General features: G+C 46.3%; 2 protein-coding genes across 2 annotated transcripts in view; one reads left to right on the top strand and one right to left on the bottom strand.

The window, feature by feature from the left end:
- Window positions 1-27,544, top strand: part of CACNA2D3 (calcium voltage-gated channel auxiliary subunit alpha2delta 3) — a 714,521-nt gene that overhangs the window by 598,034 nt on the left and 88,943 nt on the right. The gene's annotated exons all lie outside the window — the stretch shown is intronic.
- On the bottom strand, window positions 2,017-11,475 carry LRTM1 (leucine rich repeats and transmembrane domains 1). The gene is made up of 3 exons (XM_012925896.3): window positions 11,192-11,475; window positions 8,419-9,015; window positions 2,017-2,471 (listed from the first exon to the last, which is right to left on the bottom strand). Exons 1-3 carry the CDS (start codon window positions 11,229-11,231, stop codon window positions 2,056-2,058), a joined length of 1,053 nt encoding a protein of 350 aa, XP_012781350.3. The 5' UTR covers window positions 11,232-11,475; the 3' UTR covers window positions 2,017-2,055.

Raw genomic sequence — 27,544 nt, 5'->3', positions numbered from 1 at the left:
CCTGGGACAGAGCCAGTGCAGCAGGTTTGCCCCCTGCGGTCCTAGTTTGAGCTACTCTTTAATGTATCCAGATTTGTTTTTAACATTTAGCAAAATGCCTTCTCATCCAAATTGGAACCTCGTCTCCCCGCACCCCAAAATCCACTAGCACAATTGCTACTCCAAAAAGGTGGCCCAGCTTTTGCCTGTGGGTGTGTGGGTCCCACCTTGCCATGCAGCATTACAGGCAGGTGTAAATTGCCTCCGTGCAGGCTACAAAGCATTGATATGAGTCCCAGGCCAAAGGTGTGGCAGGCTCCATTATTTCCTTGGGGGCTCTTTGTACTTGGCCATGGTTTGGACTACTTCTTCACATCCCAGGTCGGCTGTGGACGCTTACTTAGGATCCAAACCCATTAATATGTGGCCTTAAGGAGTCACTATAGAGCCAGTTCTCTGAATGGTAAATGTTTTTTATCGTTTGAACCAATTCTAATTGATTAGTTCTGGTTGCCGACACTGCTGTCTTAGGAAGGCATCTGTGGTACTTGAGGACTCAGCAAAGAGGAGTACTGGAATTGATTAGTGATGTCTGTCATGGCCTGGGGATGGGGGCAGCTTGCCCTGTATTTGTCATTCTCTGCTTTTACTCTGCACCTAATTTTCTCTGTGCTGTCTTCCTGGATAAAGTTATTTCAGTGCAAACAAGTGACTTAGTATGAGCAGAGGCATCGTGAGAGAGAACAGGTAGATTCCACTTTAAGAAGACCTAGCATGAGAAAATGCAAATTTACAAAATGTATAAATCTGGAGCCAATTATTTCCATTACAGAAAGATTCCATGAAAGGTTCCTTTAAATAGCGAGCTCCCCTACTGCATTAAAATGATGATTCAATTTACAAAAATTCACTTTGCATGCAAGTCTTCAGGACCATGTCTGCGGAGGAAGGCACACCACACCTGATTTTTTTAAACCATGGCTTAAGTAATGTTCAGGATGGCTGCTGCCACATAGCTGGGGTCTCTTGGTAATTTCCCCCCCTCCCTTCAGACTTCCTTCTTACTTCCTATCCCAGAGTGTTGAGTAGGCAATCTGGGTGGTGGTCAACAGCTGTTGGCTTCCACGCTGACGCGGCTGCGTTTCATTAGTGGGTAAACTGATTGCACCAATGTTTATGTGTGGGTGTGGGTGTACATGTCTCTGCACTCTGTGCTGAATGTGTGTAGATCCAGATACGCAAAAGTCCCTCTCTCCCTCTCCACCTAAATTCATTCCTGCTGTGGAAGCTGTAAGCGGAAGGTTCCAGTCTCCTGGAGTAGCTATGGCCCGATAGTATTATCTGCCCCTAGTTCCAACTCTGCATGCTGGCTTGTATGTTGTTCACCTTTGTGTCAGGAAACACCACCAGATCCTTGGCCTGAGTTCCATTATGCAGATGTGTAACCCTCCTCTTCCCCTGCAACTTAGAAAGCCCCAAATGGTTTTCTGATTTAGAAAATTAAATAGAAGCTGACTCTTGTGGCAAACTATGAAATTCCCAACCAACAGGCACTCTCCTTAAATATATAACATACACAGCATCTGAATGCATCTCCGAGCTAGCATGAACTTGAATTACAGAGGCATTCATGCCCCTTGGGTAGGATCAGCAGTGTCTTCCCAAGCACTCAGAATCCAGCAGTTTTCCAATGGACCGTAAAGCTCCCAGGAATGCCGACCGACACACATGCTCGAATTGTTTTTCTGTTTTTTTTTTTTCTTGCTGTGTAAAAGCAACTTAATCCAAGGAAGAATACCTGAGTTTTTTTTTTTTCGTCTTCCCCATGCATGACCTTCTCCCACATAGAGTCATTGTGACAACACCTCAGGAATGAGTGCAGATGTCATGTGTATCTCGTATATAATACTTAAAAAATCACACGGTCAGTTTCTTCACAGGAATATGTTTTTATGGACCCATCATGGAGTTCAGGGAAGGCAGAAATGAGGCCAGTTACAATGAACCCATCATCCCTATGCCACATGTTTGCTCCTAGCCTTCCACCACCATCAGTGCTGTTTGAGATAAAAGCTGTTAAGCTGGTGAACTGTCAAATAGCTCTTTGCCTTCCGTCTTCCCAGGCTCATGGTTTGGAGCCAACGGCCTACCCTGATACCGGGCTGTAATGGCCGCATAGGCACAGCCATAGATGGCAGCTGCCAACATCATGAGACACATGATGCCACACACCACCCCCGTGATGACGACGGTGGCGATGGCGTGACGCAGGTTGGCTGGCCTTGGCTTGGGTTTGAGCTCACACTCAGAGCCGTGGCTCTCGGTAGGCTTCAGGGCTCCCCTGTGGGCAGAGCCGGGCTGCTGAGCCCATGAGGGTGCTGCATCCGGAGAAGGAAGCAGGCAGGGCTGGTACAGCTCGTGAGGGATCGCAAGGAGTTTTTCTCCTTTCCAGGGGTCAGGTGACCTGCAGACGATGCCATCTGTGACGCCTCCTTTAGAAAAACCAAAGCAAAGGATGACAACAGAGCTTTGATACAGCTGAGCTGCACAGTCCGTGGCCTGCAAAAACTTAGGCAGATGGAATTTATAAAGTACCTTTTTCCCCCCCTGGAGTCAAAGAATTTAACAACCATATTTTATGATTTTAGGATTTCTAAATTGGCTAAATGCTGAAAATGCCACACACTAAATTGGCAATTACTTCTGACCAAGAATTCATTAGAAGCCAAGTTACCTTTACGTTTTACAAATGCTTGTGGGGGTTGCACAGGGAGGCAGTGAACAATGCAAAAGCTGACAGCTAGACGCACTGGGGGCCAACACCAAGGGTTCTGTTGCCCACAACATTCCTACCACTCATTCCTCTAATGAGCCCTGCCAGACAAGAAATTTTTTGTACCAGATCCCCCTTGGAAATCTAAGGAGAACATAAAACAAATGCCCATTGTTGTGATGTTATGTGTTAATTACAAAGACCCTATGTGTCTACCAACACTGCTGGGTGATGCCAGATGGAGCGCGGAATGATGCTGGGAGGATTTCTTGTAACTGAGGACGTGAGGATACTGTTCACTGAGTTGAGGGGATTAAGAGTAATTAACGTGTCTCCTCAGGCCTCAAAACATTTACTGCTTGGCCTACTGAATTTCCAGTGAGTTAACAAAAATAGTTTCCATTCTCTGAAGGCAATTGACTTCCTTAGGTATGTAGACTACTGTGGTTCAGGAACTTTTAGGGTGGGTAATTCCTTGCTAAAAAAAAAAATAGGTGCTGGGCTATCCTAGCCTGATTTGGTCACTGGCTTGCTGTTTGGCTTTGAAAACAACAACAACAACAAAATGTCTCTGATGAAATTTTCTGCCAGAAAAATCGTCAAATCTGCAGCTCCCATGAGAGTGTTTACAAAGCGTTATAACCTGAGTCCTCACACTCTGCTGGAATGGTTCGTTCTTGTCCAGACCCACAGAGGTCATGAGTGAATGAAGCAGTACACAAACAACATTACCCCCTCAAGTGTGTTTTTTCCCTGTTATCCCCACTGCCCATCTCTACTACTGCCTGCTGTCTAGAGTTTTGTACAGGAAGGGCAACATGGCCTCCAGTGGCACTTTGGCCAGGACTCATCTGTCATCTGTTTCTCGGTTCTCCCAGGATAAACTAGCACTCCTCTTAGCAAAGTTAGATCACATACTCTTAGAACACACGTAGGGGAACTATCAAATTATACTAGAAGGACATACATGGAAGTAATCTCTCTGATAGTGTAAGCGCCTGTTGTAGCAGAGTACTTCGAAGATTAGGGAGTGGTTTTACATCCTTTCTTTCTAACCCGCATAAGACAAGTGCATCGGTTATTCTATGGTCCGGATACACTGGGGTTAGTGGTTGTGGCAAAATTCAACCCACTGCCCATTTTGCGTCACTGTTAAAAACTGAATCACCCAGCACCAGAATCTCTTGGACCACTGCAGGCTTCTTCTCTTGAGACAAGAGTCCTACTTTGAACGTAAAAGTTAAAAGTGGAATCTTACCCTTTGGCAAGCCACTGATTTTTATGAGGGCAGAGTTGCAGAGAAACGGATGAGCCCAAGAAGCCACTGACCTGTGCTGCGATTAAGGATTCTTGCCTCATGAACCGTTTTGTTCCCTTGCACCTGGCCATCAAGAGCCTCTGCCAGGGAATTTGTTGTAAGGCAGAGGCCAGAGACAGAATGAGGCACATGGCCTTGTAAAGTAGTAAGGTTATTTAGCCTTAGATTCCACCAGGGGAAGAGGGCCACTGGCCATGGGACTAGCAGTTCCATCCAGCTGCCTCCAACTGGGACAGTTGATCCAATCACTCTAACATGGAGTATCTTTCTCCAGCACCAAGTTTGTGCTGTTAAGTGTAAGTGTGGGATCCAAAGCCTCAGGAAATATGCAAATTAAGCCTGGAGACATATCTGGAAGGCAGAGACTGTGGTTGCCCAGGCCCATAGCCTGTGGTGGAGCCGTGTCCTCTGCCAGGACTCACCACCTAGCCATATCACACTATCTCATGAGCCATGACCCCAGAAACAGATCTCTGCAGCTCAACTCAAGGGTCCTCTCCCTTCCTGACTCGTGTCATGGGCTGACAAGACAGGAAATCCCTGCTTCTTGGGTACTCGTTGCTCCTGATCTGACCACAAGTACCTCATAACCTGTGCTTGGATTCAAATCTTGAGGCTGCACATTGCTTAGTTGTACAACCCTGAAAAGGGTCTTTAGCCATACCCTTGCCTCTGCTGGCTTTTCTGGGGAGTAGGGGAGGAGGGTAATAATGAAATTTGCTTCCCAAGATTCTCCTGAGGACTCAGTTGGATAAAATCAAATATTTTAGCATGATACCTAACCCAGAATAGACATTTAATAAAGTTATATGAGCATGAAGATGATTCATGTGCCCAAGAATAGACAAGGGGAAACTCATCAGTATAAAAATCCATAAACATGTTTAAATAGAGGAGAATGTGATTATGTATTCACCAAAGCATACTTTTTTACGTTTAGGTTCACAATAAGTCTGTATTTTCCTACTACTTGTGGTCACTTTGGGCCTGCATGACTGAGTTCCTGCCAGAGGAACCAGAGAATGCCACCTTCAGGCCACAGAACTTCCATTGCAAACCCACATTCTCTGGGGTTCCCTTTGGTAGTAACCTTAGAGGCTGTGTGAGGAAGCTGGCACCGTCACAGCCCAGAAGGGGCTTCCGACCCTGAGCGATGGCGTGAAATACAAACCCTGCCCCCAGCTCCCTGGGGCGCTGATGTGCGTGGCAGCAGGTCTTTGCAGAGGTCTGTAGAGACCTTTGTCGATGTGCCGGCCATCAGTGCAAATGGTGTTTCTATTTGTGGGGCTGCTTAGGAACAGGGTTTTGACTAATGTCTGTTCTCTCAATTTACCTATAACAAGTGCATCCAGAATCATACCCTCTCGCACATTCATGTCAGTTATTTTGGGACATCCAGGTCTTCGCCTTCTTCTGAAGACCTTTATCTTTGCTTGCACAGCTCTACCATGAGGGCACGGTGAGCTTCCTCACTGAGTCCAAGGTATAGAATAGACTCCAGGAACCCCCGGCCTTACTGTTGTCTGTTGCTATCTGTGACTCTGGGGACTAGTGGAGGATATTCAGGTTGCCCAGGAACCACCAGCAAGCTTGTGGAAGGGCAGCAAAGACTTCATCCCATTCCATGTTGCTTCTGGTATCTTGTTATCAATTATTACCATTTTATATAATAATTATCAATTCTTAGTACCATTTTAATCTTATCTGATGAAAATTTCCTTTGTTTACACTTAGCAATTCAATCCAGAGAACAGCAACTGAAGCCACCTCATCTCCAGATGTAAACAGTTTTTTGGTTTTTATGCTGTCTTCTAGAAGAAAAATGTTACCATGTATGGCTCCTGTGTAGGTTGGCAGGTGCCTTGGCTGACTGGTGATATGTTATTGACTATTAGTCAGCCCTCCATATCCAGCTACATTCAAAAGGTCAACCAGTTGCAGATTGAAAATAGCTGGAGAGAACACTCTATATCTGCACTGAACATATATAGATTCTGGTCATTTTTCACTAAACTATCTGATGTGGCAGCTGTGTACACGTTATATTGTACTAGGTATGATGACTGGTCCAGTATTGCTCTAAAGTATACAAGCTGTGTGCAGATTTTACAACATTTTATCTAATGGACTTGGATAGCCACATATTTTGGTATCAGGCGTGGGGGTATGATGTCCTGGAAACAATCTCTCATGGATACCAAGCTGAGATGTGTGCTTAATTTAATGTTATGTGTTTTCACCCCATGCTGAACTCTAACCTGCCTCCCTCTAGGACATCTGTAAACATGCGTACTCTGGAGGTTATACAGCTTAGATAGAGAGCCTCAATCAGCAGCTCCCCTTGGGTATATGGTGAGCATCTCAAATTTGACATGCCCCAATCTGAACTCATGGCTGACACCCCCCACCACCCCACAAGTCCCTCTCCCATTCGCCAGACTGCTGCTTCATTGCTAAGGGTATTCCCATGTATCTGGTTTACAACAGCAGGACAAAACAAAATCACATTTCCCAGAAGGATATTCTTTTCATCTCCTACCCCAACCCATTAGCAAGTTCTTTCTCTTGAATTTTTAAGATGTATGTGAAAGGTATAGGGAATCATTCTCCATCCGTTGGTCCATTCCACAAATACCCACATTAACTAGGACTAGGTCAGGTCCCAGCCAGAAGCTGGGAATTTAGACTCTGTCTCCCCCCTGGGTGTTAGAGATGTAACTACTTGAACATCACTGGGTTCCAGAGAGCACATGAACTGGAAACTGGAATTGGAAGTACAGTCAGGACTCGAACCCAGGCATTCTGATAGGGGCTGCAGATTTCCCATATACTGTCTTGACCCTTATACCAAACATCTGTCCCTCATCAACAGTGTCTCTCAGTTGAATGTTCTAAACATTTCCCCAAGTTGATCACTTCTCAGCATCCTAATTTAGACCACCATTATCATTATCTCTTCTTTCACTAACAAAGATCAGCTTCTCCCTTGGCTATTTCTACTGAAGCCTTTTGTCTGCTCACCTAAGAGTCACTGGTGTGGACTTCTAAATTATAATCAGATAGTAGTGTTCCCCCTGGCTACAACTGTTCAAAAACTTTCCATCTCTTGAAAAAGTCCCCAAATCTCTGCCTATCATACACCTTCCTGTGTGGCCACCATCCATCGTCTCACTGCCTTCCACTGTTGTAACTCCCTCCTTTGCTCTCAGCCGAGCCTAGCCTGCCTCCTCCCTCAGTGGCTGCTGCACCTTGCTGGCCTTCCCCGCCCCCGATTGTCTCCTGGCTCTTCCTCCTCATCGTTTAGGTCCACACACTTATGTCACCCACTGGTGAGGTTGACCCCATTATCATTTCTCCCACTTCACCAACTTAGTACTAACTGTTGGGGGGACCTGTATCTTATGTAATATTTTATCCAAGAGCTCTCTCTACTATCAGAATGGGAACTTGCCAGTGACGGTAAGGATTTTCTTGTTCGCTGCCTGCCTCTTTCTCAGTGTCTGGCACATAAGTCACTGAAGAACAGCAATGGACGAATGATGATGAGACAATGGATGGGGGAAGCACAGGAAGGCAGGGAAAGAATGCAGGGCCAAGACCTCGAAGCCAGACAGTTATCCTCATCTGCTTCTACTCTGTGATCTTGGGCAAGTCACTGCACCTCTCTGGCTCTGTTTCCTGCTGATAATAGGAGTGGATAGACTTTAAGGGGCCAGCTAGTCAATATTGGTAAATGTTACTAGTTTCTCAACTCTCCCTTACAGTATGAAGTAGTGCTCATCATGTAATGAATAGGCATGTTTGAGTTCCAATAAAACCGAAGCAAGAATGGGGCTAAATTTGACTCTCTGGCAGTGGCTCACTAATGCCTAAATGATTTCCAGAGTCCCTCCTCTTTAATATTCTAAGATCTCTCAGTTTGCTTTTGGCATTTCGTTAAAGTGGTAACTTCAGAGAGGCCTCACAGCACCCAATTTCTATGATAGTGGAATTTGCCAATACAGAAAGGCTAGCAGTAGGGAAGAGTTGCAGCTGTCAAATCACACTTGGAAATCAGAGCTTGGTATTGCTCAGAGGTTGAGCAGTTTCTCGGGTGGTGCTTGGCCTTCCTACTTCTTAGATAACTCTGTGTTGTGTTAATTATCGTGTGCATGCCTCATATCAACAGATAAATTTAAGCACCTGTAGTGGTTCATGTAGCCCTTTTCCTGTACCATGAGATTCAGTGTGACAAACCTCAACTCAGTCCCTTGCACACTCCTCCACCATTTTCTAATGCAGAGAACAGATGAGGTCCATCCTAGACTAGTGAGACACAGAAGGGGTTTTCCAAAGAAACATGACTGACCTTTATAGATAAACTTCTCCAGCCAGAGCTTCAGCCTGAGCAAGTGGCAATTGCATTTCCAGATATTGTCCTTGAGATACAAAAGCTTCACGCTGGGCATGGACTCCAGAAGTGCCCGATCAAGATGCTGAAGCCGGTTGTGTTGCACTGCGAACACGGTTAAATTCTCCCAATCCTCACTCAGGCTTGTGGGAAGGTGGCTTATGGAGTTTGATGACAAATCAAGCTCCCTCAGCCCAGGGAGAGAATGGAAAATTGTGTTGTCCAGGGAGAACAGGGAGTTCTGAGTTAGGTTTAAAACCTGCAAGTGCTGAAGCCCCTGGAAAGCTGCAGGGGACAGATGTGAAAGGGAATTATTGGCCAAGTTTAAGGTCATGAGCTGCGGCACTGACCTAAATGCGAAAGCAGGAATCTGGCGTATCTGGTTATCTTGTAAGTTCAGCCATAGAGTCGGAGCAGGCAGATCAGCAGGGATTTCTGCCAAACCCCGTTGGCTGCAGTCTACAAAACTGGAAGATGAGTGACACTGGCAGTTCTCCGGGCAGCCACGTGCCCCCTGCAGCAGGAAGATCATACTGGAAAGCAGGAGCAGTTCACCTAGAACAGACAGAAAGTGGCGTTGGAACCAGTGTGTAAGGGGTTCAGTGTTTTTCTCCCCTTTTGTATTCATAGCTAGTGTGACGTGGGAGACAGGTGGCACCATGTATGTGCTGGAAGAGGTTGTAGCTTTTACTGTCTTTGTTGGAGTTGGGCTGGGCTGCGATACACTTCATGCGAACGCTTTGTGGAAGCTTCAGAAGAGATCTTTTCCCAGTGCCTCAGTAGTCAGAGGATGGAAAACTTAAGGATGGGGAATAGAACAGTGGAAGAAATCTTTGTGCAGAGAGCATATGCCTTTTGTAGAATGCAGCAGATTTATTTATGGCCAGATGTGTCTGAGATAGAGAACTTCAGGTATTCAGATTCCTGAAAAGTATGCGTTAGAGCAGTGCTGCCCAAAAGAACTTTCTGTAAGAATGGAATACGTGTGCTGTCCAATAGGGTAGTAAGTACCCACATGTGGCTAGTGAGTTCCTGACATGTAACTGTGGCAACCAAGTAAGTGAATTTTTGTTTGTCTACAACTTTGGAAACTTGAAGTGGCTTCATGTGGCTGACAGTTTTTATACTGTGCAGGGCAGCTCTAAGCATATCCATCTCTGCAGGTGTAATTCCCTAAGTGACCATTTCCATAAATGACAGTTTCTAGTCCTTTTTAGGGCAGGAGCTTGCCAAAATACAGAAAAGCATCAGGAATCATACATGAAACAGTCCTGTTCCCATGATATTCCTGCTGCTTGTTTGTGGGTTTTACTTGCTTCCTCATTTTTCTTTTCACTCAAAGCAGTGACCCACTACCAAGGCAATGGGGCTCCCTCTATTAGTGACCGTGTCTTATTTTCCAGCCCCACCAATATTTATGTATCTCTCCAGATGTGTTGAAAATCATTGTTAACAACAGCAGCTATAGCAAGTCATTGTAGTGCACACATTTGCAGCTTAGCAATACACTCTATGCCTGATATCGATTAATTCCTTCTTCTCTTAGAATTGGAATCTGCTTGGAAATTTGGTTCCATTATCATTGTCATTTAAATGTGAAGATGCTGAGGCATGGAGAAGCTGAATCCTTGCCGTAACTGGTATGGCCATAATGTGCAACTTCCACAGTCTTCCTTCAGCACCTGGAGAGTACTCACCTGCTGTGCCCCACTGCCTATCACATCCCCTCTCTAACAATCAGTGTGAATATCATCAATAGCACGTATCACGCTGCAGTTTGTTTTATTCACTCAAAATTTATCCATATGCATGGATACCTAAAAGTGGATTCATTTGCTTTAGCTGCTAGGGGAGTATTCCATGGTGAGATCACATTATAGTTAACATTTATACTCTCTCTGTCCCAAGAAGATTTGAGCTGAGGGTTTTTCTCATCACAAATCCTACTGCACCGGTGGTTATGCAGAGGGCTCTGGACTCAACCTGCTTGGAGCCCAGAGAGGAGGGTGAGTGGTGAGTTTACATTTTATAGATACGCTGTGAGATTATTCTCCAAAGTTTCCATGTCAACTCCTTATGTCCCTGAGACTTGGATTTCCAAAGATGGCAGACAGCTCTCTAGGGCCTTGTATGACTTCATAGAGGAATTCACAAGGCCACACAATAATGTTCAGATCTCCACAAAGTTATCTGCTGCCATGAAAGCTCTGCCTGGGGTGGGTAGTTGGCTTGTTTTTGGCTTCGCTAGAGGTTATATGACGCGGCCTTCAAAGGCACTGAGCCTGTTGGCCTTGGTTTCCCTCGGTTTTCTCCTGCTGGCTGGCCATGTTCTAGGGCAATGGGGGAGATGTTGAGGGAGGTTTCTGAAGGAGCTGGTGCTCGGTTTGAGGTCAAGGAATGCAGAATGTCCACTCCCCTCCCCTTTCAATGCATAAAAGAGCAAACCCCTTGTTGTCTTTGCCATTTGGGCGAAAATCCAAATGACTCCTTCTAAGGCTATACAGTGCCTTTTCTATGAAGTAATTCATGTTGTGCCACTCCATACACCTGTCACAACTACATACCTTTATCTTTAACCTCTGCCTCTGCACCCATCATAGATCCACATCTGTCCAGTCTTTAAGAAAAGCTACCCGACAATAGATTTCCCACAAGCACCTTTGTGTGGGGGACCTTAGGGTCCTCTTTTAGAGAACTTCTCTCAGGGGTGACAGAATTAATCACGACTCACCTTTCATGGCTGAGTCTCCACAGATGTCCCCACTGATCATGTAGGCCGCCCTGATTAATCTGCAGATGAGCAAACACAGGACATGGCAAACTCAGAGAGCCTGTCTTTGATTCGTTTTTTTTCCCCCTGAATCCAGCTTGCGCTTTTTCTTCGGTGCAGGCAACAGTTGTCTCTTTCAGGAGACCGCTTATTTAAGCAGCCCTGCCCCTTGTCTCCATCTGGCTGGGCTCGATTTCCATAAGAGGGTCTTTAGATGGTGCCCCCTTCTTCTTTCTTAGAGTCTTGGCCTCCCCAAAATCATCCCTGCCTTTCCCATTCAGCCACCGAAACACATAAAGGGTGTTTGTCAAACCTCCGTGAACAGCTGTAGCATTCAAACATGACCCCGATGGCTCAGGCTTTTTGATTATTTAATCTGCTTGAAGTCCAGGGCACCAAAATAAAACGGCTTTCTTAATCCGGTCGTGGCTCCTGAATTCTGTTGACTTATTAACCATGCTCCTCTGGATGCGGGGGCGGGGAGCTCAACACGAATCCCCAGCCCGGGGGTCTAGCAACAGAGCCAGCAGAGTGTGTAATATGAGGACAAATTGGCCTGCTGGAAGCTGACATGGTTTGCACAGCGCGCTGCTTCGGTCATCGAAGGCTTATTCAGCCAACATCCATGGGGATTAGTGTTGTTGACAGGGTCTTGATGCCCTGCAATTCATAGCCATGGCTTCTTTGAGTGGACATTGCAACCTCTTCTCCTTGGTGCCACAAATACTTCTCAGCTGCTCACTCCCCATGCCCCAGCCCACCCCACCCCATCCTGGCCCTGTTGAACTGACCTCTCAGCGAGCGTGACTTTGGAAATGTTTCTCCATCTTTCACCGTTTCCCTGATGCTGAGGTTCAGGCCCGTCCCTCATTTTTCACAGACCAGACAATGAAGCCTTCCCCAGCGAGCATCAGGCATCAGTGAACTGTGACTCTAATCAGATCTGTTGGGAACTTTCCCACCAGGGTTTGGAACTGCTTCTGCAATTGTACAAATCCCCTACCAGTGGTAGAGCTGGCATTCCAGTGCTCTTAGCCACCCTTGTATAACAAGCCAAGGTGCTCTGCGTACCCACAGCAGCCACGTTGTAGCGTGACTTCCTTGCTTTGACGGAGGCAGTATGAAGTGGAAACTAGGTCTCAGCCCAAATCCTAGAGCAGTTGAGTGTGGCATTCACGTGGGTCTGACTTGGAATTCCAACTCCATCAACCACCAGCTCCATGTCTTGGAACAGGTGACTGGTCACGTGAAACCTTATCTCTAACAAGGACATGATAGTAGTTCCCACTTCGCAAGACTGTGCTCAGGACTAAATAAAGCAATAGAGATCATGGCTCAGTGTATCTTGAGAGATGTTTGCAGGCACCCGTGGAATAACTTCACAGACACCCATGCTCCTGGCATTTGGAGGGCCAATCTTGACCATCAGGACAAAGATGTTGCCAGTCAGAATAATCCTAATGCGGTAAGTTACAGACTCAGATGTTGTCAATTTTCAACAGCCTATCCTTTGAGGACCCCTTCTTCCTTTAGCTGTATCCCTTCCCAACTCATAGAACCCAGCGTATTCATCCTGCTCCTTCCTGAAAGTCTGCTCTTAATATTCTCTCCACCATCTTTTGAGTGTCACAGATGTGATGGGGAAAGGCAGGCGTAGATGACAAAAGAGGTCAGGTGTCAAAGAGCCACTTAAACTTAAAAGCGTAAGGCGTTTGTCCTTCCTTCCTATTTCCATCTGCACAGAATTTACTAAAAATTGTTTCTCAATAATTCCTATCAGTGGCCCGCATGTAATGTTCAAGCACGAATTCATCGCAGCATAACCAATGCGTGTAAACCAAATGCTTCCTTTCAATGCTAGGAGGCCTCTGTCTTTCCCAAGTATCAGAAAATATTGTTTTGTAGGGCCAAATGGTTAGTATTATCCGCTGATGGCCATACAATTTCTGCTGCAATGCTGCTATCGTCTTGGGAAACCAGTGACAATAAATAAATGAATGGGTGTGCCTGTGTTTTAATAAAAATTTATTCACAAAACAAGTGATAGATCGATCAGCTCTTGGCTCTTGTGCAAGCCTTCTCTGCCCTAACTAGACATTGCTGACACTACCTCCCACTTCTCTCCCACCTACCATCCATATCCAAATCCCAACTCTCCCCACCAGCCAGACATATCCACTATTTGACTCGTTATTATTAAAAGGAAGGGGTTAAGTAGGATGTTCTTTGGTGGCCCTCTTGTATGTCTAAAGTGTCACTCTGAACATAGCGACTGAGTGGATGTGGCAGGTACTGTTCTTACCAACTCCAGAAAGACTTGTGCGGAGAATTTGAGAGCTGAGCTATTTTGTTGTTCCTGCAGGACCCAGCTCAGGTGACCATGTCTCTTGAACAGAAAAGATTAACTTATTGACCCCACCGTTGATTGTAGAAGTTCAGGACACCTGCAAACAGTCAGCAAGCCCTTCAGTCAGGATGTGTAAGTGAGCCGTCACACGTGCCTGTTGTTTAAGCCCTAATGCTGAGTGGTGCTTGGCAAGTCATAGGTTCTCTGAGCGTGGACTTCCTTTGTGTTTGTTGCTGATGCTTCCCGATGAACAGAGAATGGAGTGTTACTTGTTCATGCAGAGTATCAATCTGAGGAATCTGCTGCATAGGCTCTAAAATGTGTGTCCCATCTCTAATTCCAACACACCAAGAACCCATGGAGAATCCTGATAGAGGAAGGATTCCTGGGAGCGGCTGGTCATTGCCTCACGGGTTCTTCGACTCCATTTTGCTCCTGCTGACTCAAACTGGTGATTAAAGATGGGCTGCACATGTGAGCAATGAAGGGTTCCCCAACAGGTTGTAGGGCTATGGAGGCAGAGGCTGGTTGATTTCTTCCATCTGACCTCAGCCACAAGAACATAGAGAGGGCGTGTGATCAGCAGGCTATTTCTCGCGGCTGCACGCCTCTCCTTTGCTTCCGCCCTGGAGGAGCCAGACCCGAGAGGTGGCAAGGGGACTCTGTGTGCAGCGGGGTAGCCCAGGGGAGACCCTGAGTGCCAGCCCTAGGCCTAAGCTGCTCCCTGCAGGGGAGACCTACACTGTGAGGGGCTTCTGGCACCAGCATCTGCATGTGAAACGGATACACCTCGGGCGTAATGCTGTGATTGTCATCGCACAGATTTTGAGAAATTCGTAAGCTTTTACAACATACTCTTTTATCCACTTTAAGTCAGAATGTTTTCTAGCATGAACTGGTCTTTTTAACATGTAACCTGCCTTCAAAAAATGTTAGCAATCATTATCTGCTCAAACTGATGATGTCTTGAAATCTAGCATTTAGTAACCCTTTTATTAACACAGCTATGTGCAAAGAATGAATTCTCGAAAAATAGTCCTCAGAAACTGTTCAATTAAACAAAGCAAGTTAAGGAGGTAATATTATGTATTGTATGTGTTGCTTTTATGTGGAAAAAAACTAAAGGTAGAAAAATTAATGCTATACCTGTGCATGGGTTTGATCTAAGGTTGAAATGTATGGAGGAAGGCAAGTTACTAACTTGTTATTACTAAGTACATGGGATGGGGGACAGGTAGCATTTTAAGGAGAAGGGTAGATGGTTTGCTTTTTTCACTTACACTGCCGCATATTCCGCTTGCTACGGCAAACGTGTGTTAGGTCTGTAATTAAAAAGTCGCCAAGGAGAAGAGTTGACTCATGTTCCACAGTAAGTCGAGGCGCCTTTCATTTATTAGAATATTCAAGACGGCTTATCCTGTGGCAACTAGCTGAGCTGGATGTGTAAATATAGCAAGCCTGCAGCCTGCCTCCCCTCCCTCCGAGAGGATTAGCCACAAAGGTAGCATCTGTCCTTTCCTGCCAGCGGCTCCCAGCATGTGACAAAACTTTAGGCTGTGTTCGGATGTTTTCTCCAGGAATCATGTCAGCAAAACAGGCTGAGAATTGAAGTTCGGTCGAGGGCTTTGGAAGAAGCGGTCCCAGAGTTGCTGGAGATCACTAGTAGACCCCATCTCTGCATTTGGTTTGCATTTTCTCACCGGGTGGAAACTCCCTTGTCTCCCAGGCTGACTATTACAGTTATTTGAAAAGTGAATCAATAGGTGGAAGACTGTTCCATCTCTTGGTTCATCTCTGCCTTTCAGTAAGTAACTTAGAGAGAAATAAAGAGAAAGGAGGGTAGTGTAGAGCTATGGCGTATCAGGTTAAGCCTGTGCATGCAGTGCTGGCATCCCATACGGATAGCAGCTCAACTCCCTGCTTCTTTACTTCTGTCCTGCTCCCTGCTAACACACCTGGAAAAGCAGCGTAAGATTGTCCAAGTGTGTGGGCTGCTGCAGCCGTGTCAGAGACCCCGAAGAAGTTCCAAGCTTCTGGCTTCAGCCAGCACTTCCCTGGCAACTAAGCCAGCAGATGGATCTGTCTCTGTCTCTGTCTCTGTCTCTCTCTCTCTTTCTCTCTCTCTCATGCTGCCTTTCAAATCTTTCTGTTTTAGAGAAAAAAATTCAGGGAGTGTGCAGCTGTATACACTTAAGTTTTTAAGATAATTATTTTTTTATTTGAAATGCAAAGAAAGAATCCTTGTCCAAGATCCACTCCCCACAAGTGCCTGCCACAGCCTGGACCAGGGCAGGCCATATTCAAGAACTAGGAATCTAGTTTTTGTTTTGTTTTTTCATGGAAGTTGGCGACCCAGCCTGCTGAACCATCCCCTCCTGCTCCTAGGGTGTGCCTCAAGCAGGAAGCTCACCTAAGTATAGTGTACTGTTTAGCAGATCTCAGCCCATTGGCATGGGTATTGATCTCATTACCTTGAACTTGCTACCCCTATGAAGACTCCCTGATTTGGTTTAAGCAAGCTAGGACTTCCCTGACATTGTTACCCTCTCAAGGAACTGAGGTTCTGAAGTCATGCTGGGGAACTTCAGATGGCAGCAGAGGCCCCACTGGATGCGTGTGAGGTTTTTGCATTGTCAGAGTTAGAGAAAATACAGACTTTCCATTGCACTATCTTCCCGGTGATGGCCTCCCCAACACTTTTCCTGCACATAAGATATATGTTGAAGATAAAGATGCATTTAAGATAAGTATGATTAAAGGTAATTAGTGAGCTCATTGTGGCTGGTGGGGTAAACATAGGCAGATGCTGGTTGACATGAAGCTCATGAAAGAAACAAAAGAATCAAGCAACATGGCAGTTTAAGTTGCTTGGCCAAGGCTTCACACTGACAGGTGGTCTTGCTGGGATCTTTTTTGATTGGCTACTTTTGTCCCTGCCCCAGGAATATAAATTGGAATCAAATTCATGTTTGTGTTTGATTGTTTACTCATGTTACACATGAAATGAGTGTTTGGTGCAATTCAGCTTAGTGGATTTTTGTTGGCTTTTTTGTACTTTTGTTCTAACCTGATAGGCCGGACTGTGATAGATTATAGAATGTTCTGTACGTTTAGGTTATAACTTTGTGTATCTACGTTATCCTGCTATAGTGAGTCTGTGTTTAACTTCTCCCTTTCAAAGCTTTCTCTGTTAGCCCTTTTGATGCACATAGCTTGAAAATGTTCTGGAACGCACAGTTGTCTCAAGATTCTGCCTGGGAACATGGCAATTAAATATCCAGAAGTTTAGGAATCTGGTTTGCTATTCTAGGGTTATCTGTTTGATCGTTTCCTTTTACAACAGTGTCCCTGGTTAAAGACATGAAAGCTGGGCTGAAGCCATCCAGGCTCAGTGCTGCCTCCAGAATGTACTGGATGTGTGGCCTTAGATGAGTTATCTGATCTCTCTCATCTTCAATCTCATCAGTGCTAAAAGGAATCTAGCTTGCAGATTTGTGGGGAGGGTTACTTTTGTTTGTTTGTTTAGGTAAGAATCTTAGGAAAACATCTTTTTGCACAGCACAGTATACATTAGTTGTTATCTCCTCAATGATTGCACCTGTATGTGTCATTAAGTACTAACAGATGCTATATTTACTTGCAAAATCAAGTCAACGCAAAGGAACATTTGGCTTGCGTGACGGTTCACCATCTTTTTAGATCATAAAATGTGTAGAGTGTGTGTGTGTGTTTGTTTGCCTAGAATCAGTTGCAGGCTCAGTGAATTTCTGTTCTGCCTATCTCTGCTTATTATCAAACTAGCTCCACAAACAAAGGAAAGCTGGTGGTTGCATCATGAGTCATGAGATGGCAACTTCGTGTGGGGGGATGTTAGCCAAATAGATGTCCTGCCTGGCCTTTGAAGCGGCCTCAGCCTTCCCACTCTAACGCAGTGGCAATGTTCCTCCCCTTTCATTTAATCCAGGGTTAATTCATATCGGGCCACCTACTATGTGCTTATGCTGTTCTTTTCTTGACACTCCCTTCACATCTCTCCTCCAGCCTCTCCTGGGTTGCTGGGGGGCCTTTTCCCCGCATCTTTGCATAATTAGAGAAAGCATGGAGTCATCTCCCCAAGGGCTGTGCAGCTCTTTCATCGTAAAGCATGACTGTCAGGGTTTGGAGGCAGATAGGAGTAGAAACATTTGTGTTCAACTAGCAGGCTGCTTCATTTGTTGTCAACATTTCATTTGTGATTCTAATGAGAGCCTAAGAGAAAATAAACTCATGTACTTGCTCTTGCTGCTACAGCTGATGTTTATAAGTATCTGTGGCCTTGACTTGCTCTTACCACACAGGCATTTGAAAGTACAGTTGATGCTGCTGTATGTGCTGAACCCCTAAGAGGGTTTGATCTGCCGATGAACGTGTTCCTAAAGCCTACTGCTTTTCCACTTTTGAGGGGCTTTCAACATCTTTATATAACCTGTAGGTGCATGCACTAGGCTCTCATTCTAAGCTCCTTGTATTATACCTTACTGGGTGTGTGTTGAATGTACCTTACCTGCTAAACTATTGGTGGTACTGTAAGAGAACTGGCCATGCTAGACATGGTGATACATCTGGTGAAGACATTGCTTAGGGCACTCCCATCCTGTATTCAGGTGCCTGGGGTAGAATCCTGCCTCCAGCTTGCTTCTGATGTTTTTGGAAAACAGGACGTGGTGCGGCTCAGATGCTTAGGTCCCTGCCAAGGATGGAGTTGCTAACTCGTGACTTCAGCCAGGCCTGGCCCTGGCAGCTTGTGGGTTGGTGGGGAGTTCCATGGATGCAAAATCCTTATCTTGTCCTCTATCTCTGTCATTCTGCCTTTCAAATACACTTTAAAATGAGAGAATTTGACTTGGAACTGGGGAAAGCATTCCTATGAATGTTACAACCAGGTTAACATCCACAGAATTGGTTTCAGGGAGGGGGAGGGACTGAGCCATTCTAGCTAATGACATGGAGTTGGTTAGGCTGAGAGGACTGGGAGATGGCAGAGGGCCTTTGGGGCTACTGAAAGGCCAGTAGGCTTACAGCACAGATAGTGAAGGGAGAGCGTGGACAAGCTAGTATAGACAGAAGGTGAAGAAGCTGCTTGTTGAGTTCCCCGCTCCAATCTAAAATTTTTTTATTAAGCTTGTGTTACACCCACACAGCCCTTTGTGAATGCCACTACCTGATGTTGGGCCAGGACTTGAGCCATGCGGAGTGCTTCCTAATGGAGACGGGGGTGTGTCGCACATCCACAATGGCATCTGTCAGCAGCTCCATCACCTTGCCCTAACTGAAGAGATTTACCCGCATGGTCCTTGTTACCTGGCGTGGAGTAGAAGGAAATGGGGATGGTCCCTACATGTCAAATCCCAAGCTTTTATGTTGTTCACAATGACGGGAATCCATGAAGCATGCACCCAAGGGACAGAAAAACAGCAGTTTCCCTCCGCACCATCCAAGTGCCTTCGACCAAGGTAGTATAGAAGAACTAGCTGTGCTGGAATCCAGAGCTGCCCTGGTGGAAGAGAACTTTCCTTTCCATGAATTCCTGTGTATGTCAGTAAGGTGGGTGCAAGCCCCAGCAGACTAGGGGTAGCACATAAACGTTTGTCTCCCACCACCACCTGCTTTCTGAGCCCATGGCCACCTGATGTGGCAGCCCCTTTGGAGCTAGCCATGGCCTCAGGTCCTATCCAGGCCTGGGTGAAGGCAGGCACTGCTAGATAGCCACAGGTATCGTGCTGACACAAGCCTGGTTACTGTTCCTGAATTAGAGCCCATCCCTCTCCACATCTGACTAACCTAGATGTCCCTGAAATCTACATTACAAATCCCAATGCCACAGAGGAGGGCTTCAAAACATCTGTGGAAAAAAGTGGCATTGAGATACATTTTCTATGAACTTTTAAAACATTCTTGAGGTTTTTTGTTAAAGATTTATTTTATTTTTATTGCAAAGTCAGATATACAGAGAGGAGGAGAGACAGAGAGGAAGCTCTTCCATCCGATGATTTACTCCCCAGATGACTATAGCAGCTGGTGCTGCACCAATCCGGAGGCAGGAACCTGGAACTTCTTCCAGGTCTCCCACATGGGGGTGCAGGGTCCCAAGCCTTTGGGCCGTTCTTGATTGTTTTCCCAGGCCACAAGCAGGGAGCTGGATGGGAAGTGGGGCTGCCAGAATTAGAACCAGTGCCCATATGGGATCCTGGTGCATTCAAGGCGAGGACTTTAGCCTCTAGGCCACATTGCTGGGCCCAAGGTTTTTTTTGTTTCTTAATTTTTATGAAATAAGTCAAATCATGCCCTAGGAAGATAATGTGCAAGCCCATCTAACTTCCAACATTTTACATATTTTTTTAAAGATTTATTTATTTTATTACAAAGTCAGATATACAAAGAGGAGGAGAGACAGAGAGGAAGATCTTCTGTCTGATGATTCACTCCCCAAGTGAGCTGCAACGGCCGGTGCTGCGCTGATCCGATGCCGGGAACCAGGAACCTATTCGGGGCCTCCCACGCAGGTGCAGGGTCCCAAAGCTTTGGGCCGTCCTCGACTGCTTTCCCAGGCCACAAGCAGGGAGCTGAATGGGAAGTGGAGCTGCCGGGATTAGAACCGGCGCCCATATGGGATCCCGGGGCATTCAAGGCGAGGACTTTAGCCTCTAGGCCACGCCGGGCCCATTTTACATATTTTTTTTTCAAAAAACTAATTCTTATTTGAGATCAGACACACAAACAGACCAGTAGACAGAAAACTCATTGTTCATTCCCTGAAATGCTCGCCATGATCTAGTCAAGGCTGAAACTGGGTGTGAGAAACTCCATCCAAATCTTCCACATGGTTGGCAGGGACCCAAACACTCGAGCCATCACCCTTACCTCCAGGGTCTGCATTGGCAGGAAGCTGGAGTTGGCAGACAGTGCCTGGAATCGAGCCCCGCCACTCCAGGGTGGCATGTGTTCCTCTCTCATGGCTCAGCCAGATGCCCACTCCCAGTGTTCACATCACGAGTGGATTTGTTATCTTCTCCTTGCCTTCACGGGCATTTCTTTTTTCTCTCATGATGGAAATCATCCTAATTCCGCAATTTTTTTTTAAAGGGGGAGAGGTGATGCTCAGGTAAGAACGTGTTAGAGTATGTTGTAAACTAAAGAAGTTGTATTCTGTTCAATTGTCTGGGGAAGTCCATGACATGCATGGAAAATGATTCCAGAACAGCCAAGAGATGACATGGACATTCGTGTTTAGGTTTTAGATATGGGTATAAGGACAGTTCCTACCGGAGCTCCCAGTGATTGCCAAGGGTTTGCTGTGAGGGGACAGTTAGTGAACCCCATGTATCCTTTCTTACTGGGGCTCTCCCATGGGGTCTGTGGACTGGCCCAAGAAAATGAGGTACCAGTGCAGAGACAGCCTATCTGAAAGGGTACAAATGCCATACAGAGAACTGGCATCAAGAGGTAGCCATCAAATTGGCTCCATTTGCACTGATGGAACTTTATTGGTTTCATTCCTTCCCTGTTTAGAAATCCAATCCACAGGACGTCCCTAAATTCTCAGGAGTGAATAGCATATCTCATACTGAGCTCTCAGACACAGGGTTCTCTGCTGGGAGGAGACCTGTCAGGCCACCCCACTTCCAGGGAAGGAATGATTCTCTTTTCCATCTCACCTGAGAAGGCTGAGAGCATTCCCCAAAGTCCCCGTGCGTTCGTGCAGGAGTTGGAGCGTGAATCCCTCTCGGTCTGATTTCAAAGCATTGGGACTGTTGGCTCTTCCATCTGCTTCTCCCTGGTCCCTTCCCTTTCACCTGGGGAAAAGCATAACAACTCCCAGGAAGAAAGTGTAGCTCAGACAAAACAGCCTTGTTGGAAATAATCCACCCACCCTTGTAGTCCTGCTTTGTGTGCTGCTTTTGGCACTGGAATTACAAGATGACGAGAGCTGTTCTCTGTCTACTGTAGCCACAGGTTGGAGAGAGCATTTGGAGTCCAGGAGTGAAGGAAGCCAGGTATTTTTTGTGCAGAGAGTTAGCAGTAATCCAGTCCATCCCCCCAGAGTGGTTGCTATCAGTCAGATCTCGGACACATTTGTCATGGCTGCTCCCAGTTCAGAAGCTGCCCCCCTCAGGCCCACCCTGTCTTCATCACTGGGCAGGAAGGAGAGAATTCCCTTTGATCTGCAAACCAGTAGCAGGCGAAGCGTGGCATTTTGGGGACCTCCTGCTGCCCCTGTGCCCAGGCAATTGCTTGGACAACCACACAAAGCCCCTCGGCCACGTCTGCTTGACAGCATCCAGACTCGTCAACAGAGCATGCCCAGGAAGGAAGTGCAGTGGCGACTCCCCTTCCCACCGAGGAATAACGGGTCATGCTGCAGGGAGAAAAGATGCCAGAACTCAGAGCTGGGCAGATAAGCATCTCAAAAAGAGGGACCAGAGAAGCAAAGGAAGGGGCTGAGCTCACAGCCATCCCCAGGTGTGTGATGTGTTGGGGGTGGGGAAGGGGCAACTTCCATGTCAGAGCAGGATCACACATTCACCACGTTAGCGCCCGGTCTCCATCCAGCACCCTGTGCCCGTGACAAAAAGCTGAGAGATTAGACAACTTTTCGAGATGTGTGCATCATTGAAAAAGTAAGGCAGGCAGCTTGGGAGGCTGAGGCTGTTTTCTGCTTTTCCTCCTTCAGAAAGGACGGTTTTGCAGGCAAGCCTGAAGGGGGTGGAGCGTATACCTTTGAAAAAAATATATTCGGCTCCCCTATGGTATAGTATACTTGGATATATTCAGATCCAGCTAAACCCACGCAAATGACTGCAACAGTGTCTCATGTGGTCAAATTAAACTCTTCGTCATCGATATTTTATTGAGCTCTAACCGGCATGCGAACGCAGACGTCATATTCAGGCCGTGTGTTTCCTATGCCGCCGTTGGGGTAGATGCTGGCATCAACTGCATACCTCCCTTTCCCTGCATCCCTACATAGTACAGCATTTTTGCAAACCTTGCTGCAGGCTACTCTCTGCAGGCTGTTGACTGTTAGCAGTGTCCCTGGGTCAGGGTGAATGCCTCAGAAGACCAATGGCAGAACCGATTTATGAAGCATCCTTGGTCCCTGCCCGTCACATTTGCATTTATCCCATGCTTGATGTTGAGTGGGCTTTTATTTGGCGTGGGACGAAAGGGGGGAGTCATTTGAATTTTTCCAAAACCCATAGGTAAAATAGGGCCTGTGTTTGGACAGGATGAGTTTGCCCAAAGAACCCAAGGTGTATCTCTCATGTTTGTGTATTTGAGAACTAAAGGGATATAACCGTGAACACCGAGCCTCTTAACAAGACCAACTTCGTCACTTAATAAGGGAGATTATTTTATAGATGTAAAGCCAGTTAACACATTTAAAAGTTGATAAGACAAGGCAATTTTCATATGTTTCCTGTTCTCCAGTGATTAAAGCAAATGGAACCCTGGACCAGGGGAGGTTTTCCATGGTACAAGTAATGCCTCAAAATGTTTCTCCTGGTAATGCAATTAGGAAATATTGGCCCCAGTTAATGTAACTTAAACAAAACATGTTGTCCTCGTCAAACTTGTTCAAGTTGTTAAACAGGCAAAGCCTTGTCCAAAAAGTTAAAAAACAGGGGCATATAGTGTTTCCATGGAAACTCTGTTAAAATACTGATTTGTGGATATGATCGTAATCAGCCCCATAATCTAATATGACTGAATTAAATGAAAAAGAATCTCCGTTATGAAGTCAGTATTCTTACACATGCAGAAAACACATGGGTTCTGACGGACATTATTTTCAAACTACTTACTGGCTCAGGGATCGAGCAGCAAGGCTCCAGTTTTGTCTGTTATCCACCCCGCCCGCCCCGTGTCCTTCCCCCACTTCCTCCATCCATTGTTCACTGGTTTTATAATGCCGGGATTATGTGGGCAAGCAGTAAATAATGTCTTGATGACATTGGGGTTTTCCAGTATCTATCATTGCTCCCCACACAACGCCCCATATTGTTTTCATTGTCTTTTGTGACCAGAGAAGATAACCCATATTATTTAACAGTGTGTGGGACGTTACAAGATTACATTTTATTAAGGTCATAATTTCTCCCTGCTAATGGGGTCTTGGTAGGATTCTATCGGTGAGGCTCCTGACCTTGAGAGGAGAGGACAGATGGCCGGGGTGAGAGTCCCTTGGACCCAGGGCAGCGGCTGCCCGAATTGGCCTTCTCCCCGCCCCACGCTTCTATAGCCCCAGCTTGCACCTGTCTGGGCTGCAGTAAAAATGGAAACTGCTCGCCATGGGATCAACTTCAGCCCCGTGGAATGGCAAAGACAGCTGTCTTTCAGCAAATGGACTTGATTTATGTGGAAACTGTTCCATCCAGCAAGGAGCACAGGTGGTATCCATGGGATCACTTTCCTTCCTGCAAAAAAGAACGTGTCCTCAGTCATGTCGAAACTTCCAGTAGGATTTGCTGAGTGCTAACTCACCAGAGCCCAGCAGTCACGGCTGTTGGAGGAGCATCTGGAGGATAACTTCACACCTGCACAGGTGCGCCACGTCAGGGCTTTCCATCCCACCTTTGCCATCACCCTGAGAGTCACCGCACGGCTGGATTGGCCTTCTAGCCAGGGCGGGGCAGGCAGAGCGCCAAGATTCAGACTCTGACAGCTGGAGGGGCAGCCACGTTCTCTGCGCTCCCTGGCCCAGCCCTCACAAGTGGCTGCAGCTTCCAGGAGGCGGCACACTTTCTTCTGCAGTTACAGAGAGTGTGGTGCTGCAATCTGCCTCTCTCAATGTCTCCATTTCTATTTCTATCAACTTGGTTTTCCAGCAAGATAGTACCTGGACAACGTTTAGGAAACTCAGTAGTGCTTAGGAAGCTTGTGAGGGAATCTGTAATGTTTGAGTTAATTTAAATATTGTTACTTTCTCTGGTTGGCAGTGCCATCTTACATCAGCCTTTTCTGCCTCTGTCCTGTCAACACACCTTGTGTCTTTATGGATGAATTAGACCCTGATCATAGTTTAGATATTCTGCACCTGTTCCCTACTGTTAGTGTGCCACTGGGCCCAGCACAATAGCCTAGTGGCTAAGTTCTCGCCTTGCTTACGCCAGGATCCCATATGGTCACTAGTTCATGTCCTAGTGGCGCTGCTTCCCATCCAGCTCCCTGCTTGTGGCCTGGGAAAACAATCAAGGATGGCCCAAAGCCTTGGGACCTTGTACCTGCGTGGGAGACCTGGAAGAAGCTCCTGGCTCTTGGCTTTGAATCAGTACAGCTTTGACTGTTGCGGCCACTTGGGGAGTGAATCAGTGGATGGAAGATCTTCTCTGTCTCTCCTCATCCTCTTTGTATATCTGACTTTCCGATAAAAATAAATCTTTAGAGGAAAAAAAAATAGTGCACCACTGCGTATTTCTTCTTGTGATGTTTTTCTCTGGATTGAAATGTTTCTTGTCCTTTGATTTCCCCCAGTTTTCCTTCTACTACTCATCCCCCACACACACATGTTCTATCAGATATGTCATGTGCCAGCTACTGGTCATATATCTCTTTCTACTACCAGGACTGGAGAACCTCTTTTTTTTTTCCTCCCAAGGGCCGTTTGGATGCTTATAATATCGTTCACAAGCCATACACAATTGTAAGCTTCAACAGTAGCTTGCTGTAGATGGAGCGAGTTTTCAGTCCTGCCTTTGTTTGTCTTTGCAGTGTCAGAACAGATGCTTTGCACGGTCTGGATCTTCCCCTCCGTGGGATCTAAGCCCATGCCTTTGTTTTTCCTGATTTAAGTCCTTATATTACTGATACATTTTTCCAGTAGTTTTCGAAAGAAAAGAGATAAAATTTCTTCAGTCCTTGTAACTCTAAAAATGCATTTGTTCTTCTCTTGCACCTGATCCTTTGATTGAGTATAAAATTCCGAGCTGCAATTAATATTCCTGCAGAAGCTTGCAGGTGATGCTTTATTTTCTCTTAGCTTAAACTTTGATTAAAACATCTAGCGATGTTCCATTTCCAGATCCTTCCAATGACCAGGGTCTCCAGCCTCCAGTCTGGAAGCGTTGGCGTCATAGTGCTGACCCCTGGAGTCCTGAAGTTCTGAGATTCTGTAGCTCCTCTTCTGTCATGGTGCTGCGTGTGTTTTGGACTCTTGGGTCTTGAAAGTGTCTTCTCCTTTGGATCTAGAAGTGTCTTGTATGTTCTTTGTTCACATCATTTTTCAGGATCATTTTTTTTTCTAGAAAGTTTCCTTCTCTAACATACATCCCTACTCTCAAATTTTTGGCTCTTTTATTTCAAAATGCTTGAAGTTCTTTTTGACAGCAGTCTTTTTTGGCTCAAGGACACAACACCGTTTCAACTCTCTGCATCATTTCTATGTTGCTGGCTGTGCCGCTACCTCTACATCATCTATTTTGTTTTTCGGTTCTTGCCTTTTTCATGTTGAAAGACCTACACAAATATGTGCAGTCGTATTCTTTTTTTCCTAATTGTTAGTTATTTTGCTATATATACATATTTATATAAGTAATTTTAATTTTTTTAACAGGTCAAGGGAATTTGGGCACTTATGGGGACTGGGCTAAGATCAGTAACCCTAGAGTTTGCTTGGGCCAGCACTGGGAGCCTGGGGGCGGGGAAGGGAAGCTGGGCTTCTCCTGAGTCACATGCATTTTCTCAGTTAAGCTCCCCTCCATCTCACCTGGACATCCAGATGTTCAGGAACTGTCTAGGGTGATGACTGCAGTACAGGCCGCGGCATCTGGCCTTGGTAGGTGTTAGCATTCTGTGACTAGAATGGTCAGAGGATTATTCTGTTGTGTCTTGGCCTTGAAAGGGGCTCTTGCTGCCAGAGGCTCCTAGTTCCAAATGCTGCCACCCCTTTTGGTCCTATATGTATCTCCTGTACATAACTCGGGCATGCATCCCTGTGGAAGCCTCCAGAGTGGGAATAGCGTCTTTAGGAAGTATAAGGATAGAGTCTGGAGGAAGCCCTGGAGTTCACTCTGGCCTGACCTGTTTATTAACACTATACTCTGGAGCATTGGTCAGCATCTCCAAATGTTCATGTCCCTCTTAGGCAGCCCGGTGGCCACTGAAGCTCGTCCGCTGCAGTCACTCCCCACTGTCCACCCAGTGCAGGGGAGAGGTGTTTCCTTCACATCCCACCCTTAGGTACCTTGAACCCTTTGTTTTCTGAAGACTGTGAGGATGTGAACAATCAGACAGGAACAGGTCGAAAAGCTACTTCTGCCCAGTGGTCAGTGGACGGTGCTGCAACTCTGGGGTAGTGTCAGGTGCCTGAGAGGGATGGGTGCTCCCCACCTTGCTGAAAAGGAGGAGGGGCCTGACCCCTGCCTCAGCACCTTTGTGACACTCTGTGCACTGTCTACAAACAGTGGGAAAAACTGGGCTCTGCCTCATGTGGATATTTCCTTGATGCTGAGACGATAGAAATAGACTTGGGAGTTTCTAGAGAAAGTGAGAGACAGCAGTACAGGTTGGTGTACCTGTCCTGGGGTCTCAGTTCTCCCTACTCCTCCCCAGGGTCTTAGCGCCTGCTGTTCTTCCCTTTGCCTCACTTTGTCAGTGCTTAACCCTTGGTCACAGGCTATACATAAAAAGCTGTTTATCCTTTGACCCCCAGAGCTTGGAGGATGGGCACCTTCAGACTTCCCCCTCATCCTGTAGCTGCCTTTCCACCTGCTCCCAGTGCTTAGTGATTGCATAGTGTCTGTGTGCCTTAAGAAGCTGAACACTCTGGGAACACACAAGCTGTTACATCCTTCACTGGGTCCTGCAGCCCTGCAATTCTTCACTTGGTGGGTGGTGCATGGAGAGGAAAGAGGAAGGGAGGAAATTGAAGGTAGAGGCACCGGTATCTTAAGGTTCCAAAATGGCAAAGAAAAGCTGGGGACTTCATGTCT

This window comes from Ochotona princeps, chromosome 21 (assembly GCF_030435755.1).
Source record: "Ochotona princeps isolate mOchPri1 chromosome 21, mOchPri1.hap1, whole genome shotgun sequence".
NCBI classification, from domain to species: domain Eukaryota; kingdom Metazoa; phylum Chordata; class Mammalia; order Lagomorpha; family Ochotonidae; genus Ochotona; species Ochotona princeps.
Note: the sequence above shows the minus strand (reverse complement) of the source record. Positions and strands in the feature narration are given on the sequence as shown.